The 17,317-nt window shown below is 48.0% G+C and overlaps 1 protein-coding gene across 6 annotated transcripts in view; it reads right to left on the bottom strand.

Annotated features, from left to right (window-relative positions):
- The window catches only part of EPS15L1 (epidermal growth factor receptor pathway substrate 15 like 1), a 105,326-nt gene that overhangs the window by 28,834 nt on the left and 59,175 nt on the right, over nt 1-17,317 (bottom strand). For all 6 annotated transcript variants that reach the window (XM_020908656.2, XM_020908657.2, XM_020908658.2 and 3 more), the window contains exons 15-21: nt 16,809-17,006; nt 14,596-14,760; nt 9,935-10,058; nt 9,005-9,055; nt 7,140-7,276; nt 1,163-1,223; nt 83-165 (exon numbers count right to left, since the gene is read on the bottom strand). In XM_020908656.2, the coding sequence (XP_020764315.2) occupies nt 83-165; nt 1,163-1,223; nt 7,140-7,276; nt 9,005-9,055; nt 9,935-10,058; nt 14,596-14,760; nt 16,809-17,006 (819 nt within the window). The remainder of the gene's footprint in view (nt 1-82; nt 166-1,162; nt 1,224-7,139; nt 7,277-9,004; nt 9,056-9,934; nt 10,059-14,595; nt 14,761-16,808; nt 17,007-17,317) is intronic.

Here is a 17,317-nt window from a genome sequence, read left to right as displayed (position 1 = left end):
CTATGCCTGGCAGCCACGACAAGACCACGACCACAGCACAGGCACACTGCGGAGGCACAGAGGCTCCACGGGAGAGGTTTACCTTGGACATCTGGCTGAAGTCGGCAAAGCCCTCGGCACTACTGAAGGACCCACTTCCAAAGGGGTCTAAGGCTCCGAAGGGACCTGCAAGCAGCAGCAGGAGAGGCAGTTACAGTGTGCTCACGGAACACACCTCCTGGGGGCAAGCCCAAGTGCCTCTCTCAGCTCACCACAGCACCAGGGCAGATCCAGGGTACTCATGTCTGTTTGCAGGGTGCTGACTCTGGGTGCAGGTCCTTAACCAGGACCGCCCCCCCCGCCACCCGCCGCCTAGCCCACTCTGGCTTGTGGTTGGTGCAGCTCATCCAGACAGTTTGCAGCCACGCGAGCTAGGGGCACTCAGCCCTGTGGCTGGGCTGCCAGCCAGCATCAATCAGTCACGGAAGGAGTGACAAGCCCCCCATGGAAGGACAGACAGGGCCTGGTGTCTGTCCTGCTGGACCAGGTTGGGGGAGTGAGAGGGAGGGGACTGCCATGCACACGGCTCATGTGGGGAGGGCATCTGTGGGTAGAGATTTCTGCTGAGCTTTTTCCTTTGGTGGGTGGTGTGATTTTCCTGGAGTAGCTCACAAGCCCACCTATGAAGTCAAGCTCTATAACTAACAAGTCAAGATGCTAGGCAAGGCAGCAGTACCAAGTGGGGCCTGTTCCCACAGGCAAGGTGGAGCGGAGGAGGCAGTCCGCAAACGCTCCCCTCCTTTAGAGGCACACCTAAGGGTTTTATGCTGTGAAGGGAGGGTCCCTCAAACCCAAGACCCACAGCACAAGCCTCAACAGAACTTTGGATTTATTTAGGAAAAAAAATCAAACATACGAACTAAACATTCTTAAGGAAGACTGTGTCAAGAGTAACTAATCTATCGGTGTTATTACTGAATTAATCCCTATAGCCAAGCTTCCTTCCCAGCATATGCCAGCTCCTGCTCAGGAAGATGAGGGCCGTGGCGTGGGCCATACTGCCTTGGGCGAGGATCTGGGTGCTACTTACTAACGACACAAACGCTGAAGACACACCAGCTTTGGAACAGGTGGGCCATTCTGCTGCCCAAGGAAGAGAAGTAAAAGAAGCCATCGGTCTCACCTGATCCTTTTGAGGAGACACTGGAGGATGAAAAAGGATCGCTGGATTCAAAGGGGTCAAGCTGAGGGGAAAGGAGAGAGGAGAGAGTGAAAAGCAGTTCCTGTGCCCATCACCCATCCATTCAACCACAAACTCTCTGGACATCTTCCCTGGCCATGGGGAGGATATAGTGATTTAAACCTAATCCTGGCAGAGTCCAACAGACCAACCCCTCCTGCATGTAATACCAACAAATACTCTGGACCGGGGGAAAAAAAAGCAATCACCTAAAGACCTAGGAAGTGAATCAAAGCAGCAAGACTTGGGAAGAGAACTGAAATTTGGTAGTAAAAAAACAGTACAAGGCTGGGTTTTCCAGGTTTTATCTTGGCCCACTGCTCAGCTTGTGGGATCTCAGTTCCCTGACCAAGGACTGGACCCCGGCCGCGGCCCGTGAAAACACTGAATGCTAACCACTAGACCACCAGGGAACTCCCAGGTTTTCCGTCTTGATAGCTACAGTCTGAGAATACTGAGGCTGTGGACTCCAAAAGAAAACTCACTGTCTTTCTGCACTGCAGCTCAGAGGCGGGAATCCCAGGACAGCCACAGCCATGAGAAAGGGATGTGGCCCAGCAAATAACAAAAAGCCCAGTGGAGAATTAAGCTGTCTTCATACCTGCAAATGATGCAGGCTCTTTTTGTTAAGACTCTTGGAATTTACTAACCATAATTACAACAGTATAATCCAAAGAATGTTAAGTAACCTCCTTATCATGTTAATCAACTATTCTCTTAAGAAGAGCTATTGTGTTGACTAATTGAACAATAATTCGAGTGTCCCAGAAAGAAACCCACTTGCACTCCCTCTTTGGAGTCTGGCTGGCGGCGCTGAGTACTGCCAGGGGCCCCGATGGGTCCTGACATTGTGTCCTCCTTTAGAGGCCTCGTCTTCTGCATGTGGCTTCATCCCCACATGGCTGCAAACAACCTGGGGCTGTGTTTTATTTGGGAGTTATTTGGCCACGGCTTTTTGAACAGCAGTGTCCCAATGAAGTGCTGGATGTTATTTATTTAAGAATGAACTTTTTTTTTTTTAACAATAATATCCTTTCAGAAATTTCTAACTACTCTGTAACTGCCTGACTTAACATGGTGATAAAACAGTTATTAAAAGACTATCTTTTCCAAAGCTTAAAAAAGGAGGGTGGGTCTAGAAAGGAGAGGCAGAGAATGGGAGTCCCAAATTCCATGATAAGCTCTGCCCAGGTCTCAGGCTGACCCCTACACTGTGTGTGGGTGGGCAGACTCAGAGCAGTCTATAGCTAAGGCCACAGGAATGAAACAACAGGCCAGACAGGGAGAGACTACAGTGTGAGTCTCACCAAGTTAGTTGTCTACTGAAACAAAACCATCCACACTCTTTGGAAGAATGCAACAGAATCAAGTCTCCACAACAGAGTACTCACAACACCCAGGATATATCTCTAAGTTATTCAAAATACAGAGAACAAGAAAAATGTAGTTCTCAAGGGAAAAAGACAATCAATGGAGATGATCTCAAGATGATCCAGATACTGGAATTCTCAGATGAGGATGACTTTATAGCAGCAGTGACTGGGCTTAATGAGATAAAGGTAAATACACTTCAGATGAACAACAAGATAGGAGATCCTGGTAGAGAAGTGGAAACTATACAGATGAAACATGGACATTCTAAAACTGTAAAGTACAATACACAGAATAAAAGCTTCAGTAGATCAGCTAACCAACAAATGACAAAAATGTAAGTGATGTTGAAGATAAATAGTAGAAATTACACAATCTGATGAAAAGAAAGAGAGGAAAAAAAAAAGAAAAACAGGGCCTCAGGGAACTTTGAGGATATTGAGGATAATATAAACACCTGTGTAACTGGAATCCCACAAAGAATAAAAAAGAAAAAATTTTTGAAGAAATAATGGCTGAAAACATACCAAATTTGGTAAAAGACCTAATTTATAGACCTAAGAACTTCAGCAAACCCCAAGCACCATAAATAAAAAGAAAACTATATCCAGACCCTACACAAACTACTGAAAAACAAAGATAAAGAGAGGTTCTTTAAAACAACCAGAGAAAAGAACATGTTACATGCAGGGAACAACGATCTGAAAGGCTGGTAACTTTTCATTAAGAACAACAGAGACTAGAAGGTAGTGGGACAACATCCTACAAGTGCCAAAAGGGAAAATGATACTAGATTGGGCACAAATATACTCAAGGATGAAAACAAAGCAGTCCTGCATCACAAGGGCTAATGTAAGTTCTTCAGGCAGAAGGAAAATGAAAATGGTGGGAAAACCAGACCGTGAGAAAGGGATGAAGAACTTGAGAAATGGGGACTATATGGATTAAAATAAGAACTACTTTTTTCATCCTTAAAACTCATCAGTTCAGTTTAGTTCAGTTGCTCAGTCATGTCCGACTCTTTGTGACCCCATGGACTGCAGCACGCCAGGCTTCCCTGTCCATCACCAACTCCTGAAGCATGTTCAAACTCACATCCATCGAGTCGGTGATACCATCTAATCATCTCATCCTCTGTCATCCCCTTCTCCTCCTGCCTTCAATCTTTCCCAGCATCAGAGTCTTTTCCAATGAGTCAGTTCTTTGCATCAGGTGGCCAAAGTCTTGGAGTTTCAGTTTCAGCATCAGTCCTTCCAATGAATAATCAGGACTGATTTCTTTTAGGATTGACTGGTTTAAAACTGACTTTAAAACTGGTTTAAAACTGATACAGTGGATTAAAGCAAAAATTATTATAACACTGTCTTAAGGCATTTAATATATTTGACGTGTTACATTCATAGGACAACTATAACAGAGAGACTGCTGTTTAGGGGTGGGTGCATAAATGGATCTACATGATGGCAAATATTTTACATTTTACATTCAGTGTTGTTTGTTGATACTGTTCAGTCGTTAATTTGTGTCTGACTTGCTGCGACCCCATGGACTGTAGCACGCCAGGCTCCTCTGTCCTTTACTATCTCCCAGAGTTTGCTCAAATTAATGTTCATTGAGTCTGTAATGCTATATAACCATCTCATCCTCTACCACCCCTTCTCCTTTTGCCTTTAATCTTTCCCAGCATTAGGGTCTTTTCCAATGAGTCGGCTCTTCGCATCATGTGTTCAAAGTATTGAAGCTTCAGCTTCAGCAAATGACATAGTATTAATTCCAAGTAGCCTACAAAAAGCTAAGTGTGAAAATGGCAATCCCTAAAGTAATCTCTAAAAATAATAAAAAACAGTATAGTTAAAAGAGGCCAATAAGTATTACAAAATGGAATCCTAGAAAACATGCAAATAACCCAAAAGAAGACAGAGGGGAACAGATGAATAAAACACAGAGAATAAAAGGAAGTAAATGATAAAATAGTAGATTTTAATCTAATTATATTGATAACTGCATTAAATGTGAATGAACTAGATACTCCATTTAGAAAGCAGAGATTTCCAGACTGTATAGAAAAGCAAGGCCCAACTGTTGATACATGCTTAACACAAAAGACATCAACTTCAACTCCCAGATAGGTTCAAAGTTAAGTGGATAAAAAAAGATAAAGCATGCAAAGAGTAAGCATAAGAAAAATGAGGTGGCTATTTTAAAATGTGATAAAAACAGATTAAGACAAAGATTATCACCAGAGGAAAAATGGAACCCTTTTAAAGATAAAAGGTCACTGCATCAGGATGATATAACAATCATCAATATGTAGGCAACTGACAGAGCTTCAAAATACATGTAGCTAAACTTGACAGAATTAAGGGGGATATGGACAATGCTGCAATCATAGGAGAGGATTTTAACACCTCAGCAACTGGTAGAGCTAACAAACACACACCTTAAAAATAGACAATCAGTCCTCTAATAGAACATAATGGAAAAGTATATGAAAAAGAATATATATATATATATATATATATAATTAAATCACTGTAGTGTACACTAAAAACTAACACAACATTGTAAATCAACTAAACTTTCAATTAAAAAAAAGGAAAGGGGGAATTCCCTGGCCGCCCAGTGGTTAGAACACAGCACTTTCACTGCTGTGGCCCAGGTTCCATCCCTGGTTGGGGCACTAAAATCCCCCAAGCTACATGGGCGTGGCCCCCTTAAAAAAAAAATGGGGGGAAAAAATAGACCTTCAGAACAACCACCGTGACCTAGCTGGCATTTACAGAACATCATACCCAACAATGGCAAATATTCTTCTCAACTGTACCCTGTATGTTCCCCAACAAAGACCATAAAACGAGTCTCAATAAATCGAATAGGACTGAAAACATATAAAATAGGTTCTCTAATAACAATAAATCTAATTAGAAACCAATATTATAAAATACCTGGAGGGGGGCAGTACTTCGAAATGAAACAATACCTTTTAAATAATCCACGGTTCAACAGAGCATTCACAAGGGAAATTGAAAAATATCTCAAACTGAACAACAATGAAGATACAAAATGTCAAAATGTGTGGAATGCACCTAAAGCAGTGCCTGAAGAGAAACGCGTAACTTTTTATAAAAATAATTTTATTTATTTTTGGCTGTGCGGGGACTCTGCTTCTCTGCGGGCTTCCCTCTAGTTGTGGCAAATGCAGGCTATCCTCCAGTTGCGGTGTGCAGGCTCTCGTTGCGGGAGCTCCTCTAGTTGTGGAGCACAAGCTCCAGGCGCTTGCAGTAGTTACGGTTCTTGGGCTCTAGGGCACAGGTTCAATAGTTGCGGTGCACGGGCTCAGCTGCCTCGCGGTATGTGGGATCTTTCCGGACCAGGGATCAAACCTGTGTCTCCTGCAGTGGCTAGGTGGATTCTTTACCATTGAGCCACCAGGGAAGCCCAGAAATACACAGCATTAAACACTCACATTAGGGAAAAAAGATCCAAGATCAATGACCTAAGGTTGGATCTTAAGAAGTCAGAAACAGAAGAGCAAAGTAGGAAGAAGGAAATCATGAGCAGAAATCAGTGAAACAGAAAACAAACAGGAGAGAAAATTAACATAGCCAATAGTTGGCTTGTGGAAAAGATGAATAAAATGGATAAACACAGAAGTGAGAACACAGACCACCAACATTAGGAATGAAAGGGGGACCTCACAACGGGTCTCAGAGACAGAAATGTTCCAGGTTAATCCTTGCCTTCAAGGAGCTCTGGGGCTAGTCCTGCAGCCCCGTAGGTCCATGGACAAGTGAAAAACCAAGGCATGGGTAAAATGAGGACAGAGATGCAGCCTAGAGCATGCAGGAAGGCTACACACGGCCCTCACTCAGACACAAAATTCTTATTCCGTCACAAAGTCAATTCTCTGCTTTTTAAATCCTCGCTGACACCAATTTAAACCAGTCTCTTGGGCCTAATGTACACGACACATGACTTACTGTTGCTGGGGGGAGGGGAGCACTCTCAGTGCAGCAGGCTGTGTGTCTGGATTCCCTCCTGCCACAGCGGAGCCTCCTGGGGCAGGCTGATGCCAGTGTCGCCATCAGCACTGGGCACTCAGGAGCAGACGGGCAGACCCGTGGGAGTGCACGGCATTGTTTCATCTTTGTTGGGGGCTGCAGTGGCCAAGCAGAGCACCCAGCCAGTGGGCCTGAGCTGGAGGAGAGGGGCACCAGAAGGGATGGAGGGGTGACAGCCACGCAGGACACAGTCCACCCTGATGCGGGCTCACCGGACTGCTGGGCATGACACCTGGCTTCATAGGGCAAGCCTCTGCAGGGACCAGCAGGGACGGTCACCATGCGGTCCAGGAAGGAGGCTGGGCCTTCTCGCCAGCTCCCAGGGAATGGCCTGGCCTCTGACGGCTCTCACTTGTCAGGCTTAGCAAGCTCAGTCTGAGAGAAAGAGGCCCTGACTTGGTCCAAGGGGGGTGGGAAGGGCTGCCTTCATACACAGAGAGCATGCAGACGGGCAGGACCCGGAAAGCGGCCCTCCTGAGGTCACTCACCTTTGACGGTAAGGAAGGGTTTTTCGTGAACGGGTCTGAGGTAAACGGGTCGCTCTTGGTCTGCTTCTTAAAGAAGTCATCAGGGGTGGAGCCACGGAATGGGTCACTTTCTTTGAAAGGATCCCCACCGAATGGATCTGGGAAGTGTTTTGGAAAAAGAAGGAAAAAGCCCCATGAATAAATGCTATGCTTAGGGAGAGAATGCCCATTAAAAAAAAAAAAAAGCCCACGATTGACTGACACCACTCACTTGAAATTCTAGAAAATGGAAAAACCATAGTGGCAGAAAATGGCTGCCAGAGCCCTGGTGGCACGGGGTGGAGGCGCGCGGGGACCTTTAAGGACAGTGCAGATGTTTTCTTTCTCATCTGACTACACACATGTTGAAACGCATCTGATTCCACACTTAAGATGGGTGAGTTTTGTGGTATGTTCATTATACCTCTCAGTAACACTTATTTTTAAAAATAAAATCAGCAGAAACAAACAATGTGGGTAAGTCCATAAGGACAGAAAGCAGACTGGCGGTTGCCAGGGGCTGGGTCAGGGGGAACTGGCAGATGCGGTCTCCTTTCGGGGTGACAGAAACATTCTGAAACTACATAGAGGTGGTGAGCACACAACACACTGAACTGACTACAGGTCAGTGAAATGTGCACTTTAAGATGGCTAATCTGTGCTATGCAAATTTGTTAGGCCTGTGTTACATGAATTCCACCTCAAGAGAAACAAATAAATAACCGGGCAGGAGGAGATAAACAGGCAGCATGATGCCAACACCACCACGCCCAGAGTGTGTTCATGTGGGGTGCAGGCCTGGCAACCGAGAGGGCAGCCCCCATCACACGGAGCGAAGAAAATGCTGGGCTTTTTTTTTTTTCTTTATGATGTGGACCAATTTTTTTAAAGTTTTTTTTTTTTTAAACTTTTGTTTATTTTTGGCTGTGCCAGGTCTTCGGCTGCTGCTCGGGCTCCCCTCCAGCTGCGCTGCTGGGGCTTTCACTGCGGCGGCTTCTAGGGCACATGGGCTCAGTAGCTGTGGAGCCCAGGGTCAGCTGCTCCAAGGCGTGTGGGGTCCTCCTGAGTCAGGCACTGAACCTGTGTCTCCTGCATCGGCAGGTGGATTCTTCACCACTGAGCCACCGGGGAAGCCCAAGATGCTAGGCCTCTGTGCGAAGTGATGCTGTCCTTCCCTGCTCACTCCACGGCCACCCCGTGGAGCACATGCGGGCAGACGCGCCACAGAGTGCGGGTACCACACGGGACAGCCTGACGCCGCCACAGATGACAAGCAGGCGGGAACGTGGCGTCGGCACGCCCATCGGGCCGTCAGGGGCTGGCTTTCCCGTCCTAGCTCTCACGGTGCCCTGCAATGGGCAGGAAGGGCCACTGGACTGAGAGTGGGAGGCGCGACAGGGCTGCCTTCAGCTCACCAGGCACAGGAGCAGCAAGGTGTTTCTCCGTTCCCCTCACCCTGAACTAGGAATGGAAACACTCTTCTTAATTTTTACTGGAGGAGGGCACTGCAACCCACTCCAGTGTGCTTGCCTGGGAAATTCTATGGACAGAGGAGCCTGGCAGGCTGTAGTCCATGGGGTCATGAAGAGTCAGACATGAGTCGGCGACTCAAGAACAAGAGAATAGCTGCTTTCCAACGTTGTGTTGGTTTCTGGTGCAGAGCAAAACAAATCAGATACCTCCACACATACATCGCCTCTGTTCTGGATTTCCTTCCCATCTAGGTCGTTACAGAGCACGGAGTCGAGCTCCCCTGCTATACAGGAGGTTCTCGTTAGCTGACTAGGAATGGGAATATTCTGAGGACCAGTTCACACAACGGTTCTTCTAACGAAGGCTTTTTTTACCTGCTGAAGCTGTTTGTTGCTCGGCAAAGGGGTCACTCTGGAATGGGTCACCTGGATTAGAGAAGAGAGAACCATTCAGCTCTGTGGTGGAAATGACCTCAGCAGAGCAACGTGGGAAAGCAAGGGTGGCCAGTGGCTGAGGTAGTTCATCATGGCAAGGAGATGAAGATGAAACGAAAAGAACTCTGGCTACTCAACGTGGGCCCAACGGCGGGGAAATGTAGGACCAGCCTGAATTCACTCTTTCTATGCCCTGCTTAAGGCTCACCCCTCCCCTCCCCATCACCCCCGGGTTCCAAGAACCCGAGCGCCCAGAGCTGCCGCCTCCTCTGCCTCCTGGGACACCTGAGCCTCGGCAGCTGCCCGAGTCAGCCCTCAGAACTCAGGTGCTTCCACTCCAAGTCTCTAACTGGAAAGGCACTCCCACTGCCCCCTCCCTGCCCTGGCATTTTTCTCAGGAAAATACAGATAGCCTTCTTGGAAATAGTTTTGCTCTGCGAAAAAAAAAAAAAGAAAACTTAGGAAATCTTGTTTCTAGAATTCTTAGTTATTCTCAACTCGTGTGTGGCTCTGGGTGAACTCGCTGTGTTAAGACCTTAGAGACTGTGTGTGGGGGGATCTGCTGTTTACCAGGGGCTCCAAAATCACTACTACATCTACGTATCTTAGTCCTGCCAGGTGGACGCAATCTCTGGGCCGAGCCAGTTCCTTGCACGAGGCCGTCTCACAGTGAGCTTGGAGCTCTTCCCACCCCCACTCAACACCACAGCGCCTCAGTTAACCAGGTGAAGTGAAAAACTCAAGAGGCCTGTTAGGCTCCAAGAATTTCTCTCCTCCCCCCACGTCAGAGGGTGCTGCCAGTCACAAGACAGCCCAGAGGGGCAGAAAACAAACAGCCTTTCGGTGACAAAGTGGGTGCCAATGAGGTACCTTTGAAGGGATCGGCTCCTTTAAATGGGTCAGATTTGAAGGGGTCTTCTGCCTGAAAGGGATCCGGATGCAATTCTTGGGCGTTGTTGCTAAATAACAAGGCTTTATTTTTGAAAGGATCATCCTGTAATTTTGCAAAGAGACAGGACAGGGATTTTATTATTTCAGATTTAAAGCCAAGCACAGAATTCTATACCAAACTGGTGTATTTTCCCCTCTAAGTGATGTGACCCTAAAGAGAGTAATTTTTTCTAAAAAACCCACAGAAGACGGATTTTAAATAATAATGTCAACAACAGTCCATAAATTGTGATAAATGTACAAGACATTAATAACAGGGTAAGCTGGCTGTGGGTTATACAGGAACTCTCTGCGCTATCTTTGCAACTTTTCCTTAAGTCTTCTAAAATGAAAGTCTATTTAAAAATTGTCGAGTGGAAGCAACCCCGGCATCCAGTGATGGATGAACAAATAAGCATGGTATGTCCATAAAATGGATTATCATTCAGCCTTTAGAAGGAAGGAAATTTTGACACACACAACATGGATGAACCCTAAAGACATTAGGCTGAGTGAAAGAAACCAATCACCGGAAGACAAATACTGTGTAATTCTACTTACATGAAGTCCCTAGAGCCATCAAATTCATAGAGATAGAAAGCAAAATAGTGGGTGGTCAGGAGGATGGGGAGCAGTGCTTAATGGGTATGAAGAAGTTCTGGAGCTTGACCATACAACATGAATATACCTAATGCTACTGAACTGTATAATAAAAGATGGCTATGATGGTAAACTTTGTGTCTTTTACCATAATTAGAAATATTTTTTAATAAATCACTGTGTCAGAAAAAAAGTCATATTTTTGGAAATGTCAGAAAGAAAATGTAACGAGTCCCTTCAATGACTACAGCTCAAAGCCTCCTTGTTCAAAGATGCACCTCCCTCAAGCACCTCCTCAGAGAGCGTGTGCCTATGTGGGCATTTTTTAAAATGCCTGTTTCTACACCAAGAGGCATGATGGCTATTTACATCCAGAGAGGAAGTGCGTGCTTATGCAGTTAGAACTACTAGAGCATACACAGCACTTTGCATTTTTTCTTTAAAAAGTGCTTATTTGTAGAAACAAACAGCATATTTAAATCAGGGGGGAGAACTTTGCTTTTGAAGAGCAAGTTTTTATAGTGGAAAAATTACCTGAAAGGGGTTGGGGAGGGACCTCACAATATATGCGGGAAAACAGTGCACTTGGTTTAGAAATACTGAGATATTTTGGTTCAGAAAGACACACCCTCAGTGAAAACACACAGGTTTCAGTATGACATTAAAAAGCACAACATCCTCCTTCAGTGTGGCAAATGTGTCAGCATCCTTGGGGCTGGCGAACTCAGCCATTATTCCAACTGACTGAGGCCAGATGATGAGAGAGCCAGGGCTTCCATGAAAATACAGGGCAGTGACATCAGAGGTGCCCATGGGAGGGTCCTGACAGGGCTGGGTGACTCCAGGGAGCAGGACATGTCTCAGAGGTACCAGGCCAACAGGAACCCCCAGGCTCCCGAGGAATGGACCAACACCCCTGCCCTCTGACGGATGTGGAACGATTTTCCTTACCTGGAGGTGGGGAAGCCAAGCCAGGTCTTGGACAAGTGAGTACCGACATCCGCAAGCGCGGTGTCCAAGTCTGCAATGCACAGACTCAGTAAGGATGCTGTGGTGCCAACTACCATGACGCGCCCGCGCCAGCAAGCACCCAGTGGGGGTCTGAAACACAGACCAACATCAACAGACCTAATCAACGGAAGCCAGGAGGCCGGCATGGAAAATCAACGCCCTGCAGCCCTGGGGAAAGGAACGTATTTGTTCCAGAAGAAGAGAGAGAGATGATGAACGACCTGGATAAAGTAGTGAATTAAGAATGACAACTTGGAAAACTAAATAGAATAGAAGCTTCTATTTGGTTTTTAATTAGCAGTAATGTACCACTGCTAATTGGTACTTTTTTTTTTAATGTTTTCAATTGCCACTTGGAAGACTTGTCAAGAAACAGTGGACGACGGCGGAGAGGACCCTGATTCCTGGGTGCTCCGGCTGCAATCCCCCAGCTGAAAGGCAGGTCTGCTCTCTCTCTCTCAGGAGCAACTGCTCGGCCTGAGACAGCGGCCACTCCCTCCCCTTCAAAGAAGCCTGAGGCCACCGGCAGGACTCACGAGGTTAGGGTAACCACGGGGTTCGGATTCCATTTCAGGCTCGGAGCAGAAAGTAGATTTGCCCTGGCACAAAGGGGCCACCAACTCCACCACCTGCTGACCACCTACTGAGGAGCATAGAGCCATCTGCCCACCTGGGAGATGCAAGTGTGGTGGCAAAGCTTGGGGTGATCGGTGCAGGCTCGTGGCAGAGAGCAAGCACCGTGAACAAGGAGCTCCCTGGCCAGCATTAAGTTCTGCACCTCTCAGGAAACAGAAGTGACAACTCCGAAAGGGCATCAGGGTGGCATTCTGCAACATTCCTCCCCTTTAGACGGGGGCTGGGCGGTGGTGTGCCGATGCAATCAACACTCTCAAGAGAAAATAAAAGCTCTGCTTGATAGCCACTGCCAATTCCCATGGCATCACTAGCCCCACTGGGGCTGATGTCTACTTACCAAAGGTGGACCTAAGCTTTACAAAATTCCTATTCAATCATCAGCTCTGAAGAGTCAGTAAAAGTGGCTCCAGTAGGCCAAGGGCTGAATGTGACAGACAAGCCCGTCCTTTGTGATGAGTTTGTGGTGAAGCTGAATTCTGCTTCTCTCTAGTAGGCTGGCTGAGCACTGACTCCAAGGATAAGAAGTCAGTACCCTTATCAGCAGATGAGACACAAGGAATAAACATGGCTTTCAGAACCCTGCCATCTTGGACAAAGTCAAGTCATGTGAGCCCAACACTAAACCCAGTGACTTCAGTAAAACTGTGCAGACTAAGAACGTTCTAGACGCACCTCTTTGGTTACACTTGTTCTCGGGAAACTAAGCCCCTTATTTTCATCCCCTTTGAAGAGAACTAAGAGACCTCCCTCTCCTTGGGAACAGTCTTGAAATGTCCAGGAGTGAACAAAAGCCCTCTTCACACTGTTTATTAAGAAATGGAAACAAACCAAAAAGTGAGTGCTTTAAAGATTGTATTTGTGCAACAAGATATAGTTTTTCTTCCAAACAGTGGTTGTGGGTTTCTATGTAACACACGTGACATCAACATTTCAAGATGGATTGACCATCATATAAACATCTGTAATAAGATGAATAAAAAATAAAAGCAAAAAAATCTGTGGGGTGCAGAGGTGGGGGAGAATCCCTATTTTCCAAATGACACTTCCCTGCCAACTTTTTATCCAAAGAAACCCATCTTATCAAAGCCTGTGTGACAGAGTTTAAGAGGGAGCTGTCCCATGAACTAAGACAGGACGGGCAAGCCAAGAGCTGTGCGGACACCTGGAGAGACAGCACAAGTAAGAGCAAGGCTATGAAGCTGGGACACACAGACGGACGGTCAGGCAGGAAATTCCACCTCAGGCGGTTCAGAAAGGAGGACCGTTCCCAGTCTGTATTCAAACGATGAAGCTGCCTAAATGGGCCCTGGAGCGGATATGGAATTCCCTCGTTTGCCATTCCCAAGTAGAGAGGAAAGTGTGAATGGCAGAGGAAGGCAGGGAGGGCCAAAGATGGGAGACAGATACCACCAGGAGCATTTTCTCAGCACTCTGGAGAATTAGGCATAAGCTTTCCCGTAAATCCTAGGGGCAGAGCACTTGGCCACTGAGGAAAGAGACATGTCGAGAAAAGGCCCAGAGTCTCACATGAAGAGAGACAGAGAGGCTGAACTGTTATGGGGAGGGGAAGGAATCCACGAAGCGGACAAGGCCAGGAGCAGGAGCCTGGAAGAGAGAGATGGTAATGCAGGGTGCGCGGCCAAAGGCTTTGGGGCAGAACACAAGGAAACTAGAGACCAGCTGTGTCCCCCCGGCTCCCACAGCAGCACAGAGATGCCCTCATCAGCCCGAGTGAGCCGGAAACGGCACACGCCAGGACTCAGGACCACAGCAGTGAACTCTGGCCAGAACAGGGGACTAAGTAACACTGTCTGGACGCCAGCAGCCCCCCACCAGGACCCCCAGGGTCATGCGGCGTGAACCCAAGTGCTGACATTTCAAATGTCACAAAAATTTCAGGAGATGGGCCCATTTGTGGGTGACACAGCAACATCCCGGGAGGGCTGACTGCCATTCCTATTGATCTTTATCTCTACCTGTGATTTTCCAAGGTGCTTCTTGTAGAAACACGGACACACACACACACTTTTCCAGCCTCCCAGTGAGGAGAATGTGGGGTTTCACAATGTGTGAGAATTGATCCCACTGGGGGAAGCCCTCCCAATGGGAGGTACTAGCTCACAGAGATGGAGGTCTTCACAAACTGGTTTCACAAAGGATCCAGGCCTATGCTCGGCTCTGCCCCGGATGCTGGGCTGAAGGGCTGGTGGGCAGGGGCAGAGCAGCGAACACGAGAAACACCCTGCACGTAGATGGGATTAGGCTGGTGAGGGCTGGGTCCAGCAGGAGGGGCCTTCTCTGAGCCCAACACAGGACCCAATCCCAGGACTGGAAAGCACTTATTCAACCTTTACCATGGCTCCAAAACCGCCCCTCTCTGTCAGGGAGACACCGGCGCTCAGCTCTGCCAGGGTGGTCAGGCCGACACCGGGCGCCCCGTCGAGCGTCTCGTCGTACTGCTCCAGACTGCGCTGGGCTTCCTGGTGGCTCTCGTGGAGCTGGGAGAGCTTGCTTCTGGCCTGCACAAGAGAGGCATGGTTGGCACAGAGGAGGGCTCAGGTGGAAAGCATCAGGCCACACATTTTTCTCTCAGGGCATCCCGCCCCAGATATTCACGCAGATAACTGAGTTACCTGTCTACAGAGCAGACGTCCCTGCAGCCAAGTTTACAAGACTTGAAGCTGCTCAGAAACCGAGAGAGAGATCCCGTTATGGCTGCCCTCAGGCGGCCTCTTTGTATCCCTGGTCCCTGAGAGAGGCAAGTGTTCAAATACATGTTTGCTGATTCGGAATGAACTGGGACAAAATCCAGATTCACTATTCAAAGTGATGTTCAGCAGTCATTTTGCTTTATGGGATTTTTATTGCCATTTGCTCCTCCTTGTTCCTGGTGAAGGCATGTGAGGCCAGGGAAAGGATGGCAATTTGTGAAGGCAGACAGACCCCGGCTTTATCTTAACTGTCTCCTGCGCACTGGTGACCTCACCTCTGTTTCCTCTTCTCCAAAATGGAATTGATGAGTAAGAGCCCTCTTGCACTGTCTGGCAGGGTGGCCTTAGTAAGTAGTAGCTATCATATTTAATATCATTATTATTTTCATTAACATACATTTATGTCTTGGCTCCTATTTTTTTTTTTTTTTTTCATTAGTTGGAGGCTAATTACTTTACAATATTGTAGTGGTTTTTGCCATACATTGACATGAATCAGCCATGGATTTACATGTGTTCCCCATCCCGATCCCCCTCCCGCCTCCCTCCCCTTGGCTGCTGTTTTATAAAGGCTGGAGGAGTGATGCTGAAGATGAAGCTCCACTGCCTGGGCTACCTGATGCTAATAGGAACCAACTTATTGGAAGAGACCCTTAGGCGGGAAAGATCGAAGCCAGGAGGAGAAGGGGGCGACAGAGGATGAAATGGCTGGATGGCATCATCAACTCAACAGACATGAGTTTGAGCACACTCTGGGAGATGGTAAAAGAAAGAAGAACCTGTGTGCTGCAGTCCATGGGGTCCCAAGAGTCAGGCACTGAGCAGCAGTAACAAAAAGGCCTCTACAGACGCGCATCAGCAATAAAGCACATTGTTACCGTCAGCTGCTCAGTCGTGTCCGCCCCGTGACCCCACAGACTCTAACTCACCAGGCTCTGCTCTCCATGGAGTTTTTCAGGCAAGAATACTGGAGTTACAGTAGCCATTCCCTTCTCCAGGGGATGTTCCCAACCCAGTGATCAAACTCAGGATTCCCACACAGCAGGCAGATTCTTTACCATCTGAGCCACCAGGGAAGCCCCATAAAGCACAATATACGTTATCAAATCCCTGAGGTTTGAGTTTGTAATTAACTTTTGCCTGTAAACTGGCAAAAAGAGCCAAGAGATCGATTCGGTCAAGAAAGGAAGCACAGATATGCATTTTGATATCGCCAAGGTCAAACATAACCCTCCCTGTGTAGGTGGGACATCCGAGGGCCAGCGAGGAGGCCTTTGGCCATTCCATACAGGGCAGCCGGCTGCAGGCCTCGGGGCCTTCTCCCCAGAGCGGGCCAGGGAGGGGCGGGGCTCCTGAGGGTGGGACCTCCTTGCTGAGCCGCCTCTTGAGCTGCATGGGGACAGAAGGCACCCTGGACTCTCTGTCTTCTTGCTTGTGCAAGGATCCAGGCTGGTGAGACAGGTCCTGAACCTAGGCTCTCTTCAAACCAGTTAACATCATGTGCTCACCCAGCCCGCACCCACTCCTCCAAAAACGATGCACACTTCAGCAGGGAAGCAGAAGGCTGGTGAGGCAAAGCAGACCCCACCAGGCCAAAGTCAATATGACAGGGAATATATGCTGGGGGTTCTTTGTACTTCACCTGCAGGCTGAACAAAGCCTCCCAAGGAGAGAACCTAACGTGAATGAGGTGGGCAGGAGCCACGGAGACACCTACTGCAGCGCACACACCTCTGTAACTGCTCTGCTTGTGGCAGCAACCCTGCTTGGCAGGAGACCCCAGAAGCCCCATCCCACCCACACCCCAGCCCCAGCCAGGGGTGGCAGGCCCTGCCCCACCCCGCCCCCTTGGATACCTGGTTGATTTCATCTTGAGTGGACTTTAGGGACTTGATGATGGTTTCCAGTTGAACTTTCCCAGCCTGGATGCTCTGCTCCAGCTGTGTCTCCTCCTGCTGCAGTCGGTTCAGCTCAGATTTGGCCCGGTTCAGGTCGTCTTCCTGGGACTTGAGGTCAGATTCCTGAGACTGGATCTGTGTCTTCAACGAGGAAATCTGAAATGAGATGAAATGTGACTTCGAGGAAGAATTCTGGTTCGTGTTTCTTGAGATGAGCTGACCCAGGGAGGGAGATACCAGCCCCAAAATGTGGACGCCGGGCTTCCTTACAGGGACCCCTCTCCACACGTGGGAGAAGCATCGGCAATCTGACTGACTTGGGGCTGAACATCCCCTTGTCTCAGAGATCTGCTGAGGTCACAGCCTCCCTGCTTTGTGACAAGCAGCAAAGACACCCGGGGGAGGTGAGACGGGCATGCTGTCGCCCGGGCCCGGGTGGGGTGTCCACACATAGGTTCACACTTACA

The sequence above is a fragment of the Odocoileus virginianus genome, chromosome 3 (genome assembly GCF_023699985.2).
Source record: "Odocoileus virginianus isolate 20LAN1187 ecotype Illinois chromosome 3, Ovbor_1.2, whole genome shotgun sequence".
Taxonomy (NCBI): domain Eukaryota; kingdom Metazoa; phylum Chordata; class Mammalia; order Artiodactyla; family Cervidae; genus Odocoileus; species Odocoileus virginianus.
The sequence above is the reverse complement of the archived record's forward strand: the minus strand, read 5'-3'. Positions and strand labels throughout refer to the sequence as shown.